Source organism: Chrysochloris asiatica, unplaced genomic scaffold (assembly GCF_000296735.1).
Source record: "Chrysochloris asiatica unplaced genomic scaffold, ChrAsi1.0 scaffold00352, whole genome shotgun sequence".
Lineage (NCBI taxonomy): Eukaryota > Metazoa > Chordata > Mammalia > Afrosoricida > Chrysochloridae > Chrysochloris > Chrysochloris asiatica.
In genome coordinates this window covers 968393-974215 of record NW_006408870.1, presented here as the reverse complement: position 1 = coordinate 974215, position 5823 = coordinate 968393, and the positions used below count along the sequence as shown (strand labels likewise).

At 34.0% G+C, this 5823-nt stretch overlaps 1 protein-coding gene across 1 annotated transcript; it reads right to left on the bottom strand.

Annotated features, from left to right (window-relative positions):
* Window positions 1-699: 699 nt before the first annotated feature.
* On the bottom strand, window positions 700-2537 carry LOC102837563 (olfactory receptor 14I1-like). The gene is made up of 3 exons (XM_006876079.1): window positions 2297-2537; window positions 866-1454; window positions 700-712 (listed from the first exon to the last, which is right to left on the bottom strand). The coding sequence occupies exons 1-3, from the start codon at window positions 2535-2537 to the stop codon at window positions 700-702; spliced, it is 843 nt and encodes a 280-aa protein (XP_006876141.1).
* Window positions 2538-5823: the final 3286 nt, after the last annotated feature.

Sequence of the window (5823 nt, the reverse complement as noted above, 5' to 3'; positions counted from 1 at the left end):
AGTTTTTTAATACCAAAGATAAAAAATGGTGTTACATCCTTATGTTGCTATGAGAAATGAAAAGTAAATCACAGATCAAAGAGAACTATTGTTGTTAAGTACCAACAAGTTGGTTCAGGCTCATATTGATCTTGTTTAGTTTCGTAGGAAGGGTTGGTGGGCTTGAAAAAGTGACCTTTTACTTAGCAATTCATTGCATATCCTACTGCAACACACCAGGACTCCTCAGATAAATATTGTTGTTGTTGTTGTTGTTATGTGCCGTGGAGTCGATTTCGACTCATAGCGACCCTACACAGGGTTTGCGACCCTACACAGGGTTTCCGAGGCTATAAATCTTTACGGGAGCAGACCGCCTCATCTTTCTCCCGCGGAACGCTGGTAGTTTCGAACTGCTGACCTTGCGGCTCACACTACGCTACCAGAGCTCCTTCAGATAAATATAGGAAATAGTATATTATGTGTGGTAGACATTCATTAAAACATAAAAATTCACTAGGCATGTATGAAATCATCTTGAAAATAATTTCCTATGAAACAGAATTGAAAAATTAGCAGATTTAATATACACATAATAAATAGTAATAAATTTATGTGACACTAAAGGATACTACACTGGACCACAGTTCAGTTAGAACCACAAGGTGGGCAATTTAAAGCCACCAGCCACATCTCAGGCACAGGGTATATAGTTAATAATCACAAGGGTGTGCTACAAAAATAAAAACAAATAATTAAATACTTATATCTTACATCTAGGGATTTAAATTTAAAAACATATAAACAATATAAATTAAACTTCTTTCAAATTGTATTGTTTCAGAGATCTTAGTTAAGTAACACCCTGCTTGGGAACCTAAAATACTTTTTGTACATTCTGCCTAGAGCAAAGTTAATTTCCCTGTTCCGTAGACTATAGATGAGGGGGTTTATAAGTGGGGGCAGCATGGTGTAGAACATGGCTGTCAGAAGATTTTTAAGAGATGCTTTATTTGCAGTAGGACCTAGGACAGCGATTAATGCAGAAATAACAAACAAAAAGAGAATAGCCAACTGTGGGGTACAAGTAGATAAAGCTTTGTTACGGGCTTCCACAGAACGGATCTGAAGCACACTTGAAAATATTTTAATATATGACATAAACAGGAAGGCAAAACACGCTAAGATAATGCCAGAACTTACAGCAAGGAGTACAGATTCAGAAAACTGAACATCTGAAGATGTTATCCTCAAAATTTGAGGTACATCACAGAAATATTGATAAATCACATTAGACTTTGTGAAGGGAAGCCTGAACATGGTGACTGTATGGATTGCAGAATAGAGCAGTCCACTGGCCCATGAGCCCCCTGCTGCCTGTACACACACCTGTGGGGTGACAGTGAGCCCATAGTGCAGGGGATGGCAGATGGCAATATAGCGGTCATAAGACATCACCACTAGAAAAGCAATTTCTGTACATGCAAAAAAAATACACAGAAAAATCTGAGTAGCACATTCTTTCAGTGAGATTTATTTTCTACCTGTCAGGGAATTCACAATTGATTTGGGAACAATAGCTGAAATAGAGCAAAGATCTATGAAGGACAAATTGGCTATAAAGAAGTACATAGGAAAGTGAAGATGTGGGTCTGTCACAATGATTAAGAAAGTCAGAAGATTTCCAGCCTGGGCTCCCAGATAAATTATTAAGAACAGCACACCTTGTAAGACTTGGAGCTTCCAAGAGCTTGAAATATCCATGAGTAGGAATTCTGTGATGATAGTGACGTTGCCCATGCTTGCTAATATGCTTCTATCTCCCTAGAGTTAAAGGATAAAATGGTAAAATTAGATTAAGACACAGAGTTTAAAATTTCTGAATGTCCACAAATAAATTGCAACCATTATGACATATAACGATAGGTGAAGTCAATGTGTATTTATTTTTGTTTGGATTTTTTTTTCCCCTAAATGTTCCTAGACATAATTTCCAACATGAATAGTATAAGAAAATTTCAGCCATTAATGAATTAAAAGTTAAATGAAGAACAAACAATGCTGAGGGTATTGTGCCACATTTGTACTATACCTATAAAATAACTTATTAATATCTATGCTGTTTTTGTTGTTGTTATTTATCTTGGAGTCGGTTCTGACTCATAATAACCCTGTACAGGGTTTCTGAGGCTGCAAATCTTTACGAGGGGCATAAAGCCTCTTCTTTCTCTTGCAGAACAGCTGGTAGTTTCAAATTGCTGTCCCTGATGTTTGCAGCCTGATTCGTAACCACTATGCTACCAGAGCTCTTAATTACCAATTTCCTTCATACCAATGCTTGTTTCAAAATTCTCAAAAATACAGTTATAATTGTTGCAAGTTAAAAATGTTAGGCGCCTCAGTTTAACCATTCCACAACTACTAGTGATTTTCTTCATGTGATTGGGAATTAGGATGGCAATGAATGTCCTCCTGTAGACAAATGCCTTGAAAAGAATATCTATGACAAAGATAATGGATGGCTCTGAATTACTCCTAAGAATCATTTTAAACTTCATTGACTCTATAGGCTAAGGTTTACCACTCTTTCATTTCAATAACCTATATTACATATGTATGGTCATTTTATTTCCTCTTTTGAAACACCATCTATAAAAGTTTAGAAAGATTCTATCTGTATAATTTTCCCATTGGTAGTATGCATCCAGAGTTCCCTTATGACCAATTTTCCTTACCTCCTCATTTGTACTTTGTGCTTAAGAATAAAAATCTTATCTTACAATGCTCCTTCATAAGGCAACTTTCCTTCTGTTAGACATACATTCCAATATTTAATGAAAAGCTAATATTCTGTCCAGATTCCACCCCTCCATACTTCTGTAACTTTGGTTAAACCCTTCCCAGGAAATAATAACTCATCTAATTTAATTTATTTACTTGTGCATATCTTGAATTATGAAATTGTGATTAAAATTTCATTTCTAAACTTAAATATTTAGGCATCCTAATTCCAATGCTACTTAATTTTTGGTTTTGGAATACATGGTTTTGAAATGTTAAATTTACATTTTTGATATTTTATTTAAACACAATCCATTTGTTATCACAAAACACTTGATAATTTTGTCACTATATTATATAATTTGTAAAAAATAATAATGCTATTCTGCTTATACTGGTTATATTTGTATGGCATTTTAGTGCTCTTTTTGTAAAACTGTGGTTACTATTAAGTCCCTGACTCATAGCAGCTCAAAATAAATATTAGAATTAAAGCATTCAACCTATTTTTTAGCATAAATTTCACATATGGGTCAGACATTTGATGTATGCCTATATTCTTGACATACATCTCTTGTTCAGTGAATTATTCATTAGTAACTTTAAAGGAACACATAAGCTAAAATATACAATAATACCTGAAAAATGAGGGAACAAGCTTATCTTACCTAATATGATTATTTATTTTGTACAACTTAAAAAGACCTAAAAATTCCATGAGCCAGCCTCTTCAATATGCTTAGCATATCAATGAGTCTACTTCTGGATTCTTTATAAACATATTTTTTCATTAGGAAGAACATATATAGGTCATACCTCTGCAAAGCTCTTGGGAAGTAATGATTGTGTTTTCACAGAGGCCGACTCGTCCTGTCTCCTGATTCATAAACATTATTTGGCTATACCCTTGAGATTAGTTAGATTGGAAATCTACTTTTTAAGAATAAAACTTCAAAAATATTTGTTGCTAAACTTAACAAGAGAAGTACTTTTAAATGTTTCCAAGGACATTGACTGTATAGAGCTTCACTTTTATGTATGACTATGAATACAATATATCTGCAACATAATAATAAGTAGAAAAAATTGTTAACTACAAAGAGAATTCTATTTTATTAAGATAATTTGTTGTTGTTGTTGTTAGGTGTCATCCATTCTAAAGCAACTTATAGTGAAATCATGCACAACAGAAAGAAACACTGCCTGGTCCTGTACTAAAATCACATGAATATTTATTTTGTAAAACTTAGAGAAACCTGAAAATTTCATGCACTAGCCTCTTATAAAGATTTGGTTGGTAGGTTGGCTATGTGGTAGGAAATTTGTTCTGACTCATAGCGACCTTATATACAATTTCCAAGGTTATAAATATTTATAGAGGCAGAAAGTCTCATCTTTCTTCTGTGAGAGAGCTGGTAGTTTTACACTGCTGACCTTAAGGTTATCAGCCCAACTTATAACCACTATATTACTAGAGCTCGTGGAATAAAATTGTTGTATGAGAGAAAATGATACACAGTTTGGGTTTAACTAGCAGATATTTAAACCAATTATTGATCAGCAAGAAAAAATGTGAAAGGAAATGGGTATCATTTTAAGAGAGGTTATTTGAAGGATAGCAAGTAAACGCAAAAGTTATAGTAATACAAATTTAATTTGGAATAGATCCATACATTTGATATGTAACCAATAATTTGAGATGCCCTCAGAGTGATATATACCCCTCTCATAAGCAGTTCTTATAGAAATAAGTTATTTTGTCAAGCCTTTGAATATTCTTATTAATAGATACAAAACTAGAGAGAAACACATTGAATGAGAGGCTAAGAATCTATGAAGAGAGTCTAGAAATATAGTTCAAGAATAGATATTTCTCACTTACTGCTTAATACACAGGCTATCAAAATAGCCAAGTATATTCAGGGCATCTCTCAGTATTTGTTGAGTAGAAATAAAAACCAGTGATCTTTTGACAGTTTTCTTTTTAATTTTGGTGGGTTATATGCTTCTCTGATGATGAAAGTTATTTTAAAACCATCAGGGTCACCAATGTTGGATAGATTTCATCAGGCTTGCCAAACTAAGATATATGTGGACAAAATAGAAAGGGAACATTCCTGAACAGTTAGATATTGAAAATCTAATTAGTTACAGTAAGATATTATTTCATAAAGTGTTATCAGAAGGCCCATTGGGTTGAAGTCACTCAAAATAGTACTGGTAAAGGGTTGCTTCCTCAAAATAGAACTTATCATAATAAAGTAGATAATGCAAACCTTTTAGGAACTACTCATTGATGGGGCACAACCCAACATGGTAATAAGCAGCTGCAAGCATCCATTAATAATCATTACATGGAATGTACGAAGTATGAGCCTAAGAAAATTGGAAATCATCAAAATTAAAATGGAATGCATAAAGACCAATAAAGACATATAAAAACCTGGGCATTAGAGACTTGAAATGGACTGGTGTCAGCCATTTTGAATTGTACAAATCAAAGAAGAATGTTATAGCATTCATTGTCAAAAAGACCATTTCAACATCTATTTTGAAACACAATGCTATTGGTGATAGAGTAGTATTCATGCACATACTCAGAAAATCAGTTAATACAACAATTTTCAAATTTAATCAGGAACCACTAAAACCAATGACAAAATAACTGAAGAACTCTAACAACTTCTTCACTCTGAAATGGAACAAGAATGAATTCAAGATGCATAATTACTTGTGACTACAGTGTGAGGAATAAGGTGCGCCTAACCCAAGCCAAGGTGTTTTCAATAACCTCAAATGCATTAGAAAGCTGGACAGTGACTATGGAAGATCATACAAGAATGGATGCTTTTGAGTGATGGTGTTGGAGGAGAATATTGAAAGTGCTGTGGGCTGCCAAAAGAACCAATCGATCCGTTTTAGAAGAAGTGCATGCAGAGTGTTCCTTGGAGGACAAGATGGTCAAATTTTATCTCTCATACTTTGGACATATTGTCAGGAGGGATCAGTCACTAGAGAAGGATATCATGATTGGCAAGGAGAAGGGTCAGAGAAAAAGAGGAA

What these genes read in the sequence shown, in the direction of transcription:
- LOC102837563 (XM_006876079.1), bottom strand. Translation starts at nt 2,537, where the DNA reads ATGAAGTTTAAAATGATTCTTAGGAGTAATTCAGAGCCATCCATTATC. An exon ending in CATTGGTATGAAGGAAATTG is followed by an intron (nt 1,455 to 2,296) that starts GTAATTAAGAGC and finishes TTGCATGTACAG; the next exon opens with AAATTGCTTTTCTAGTGGTG.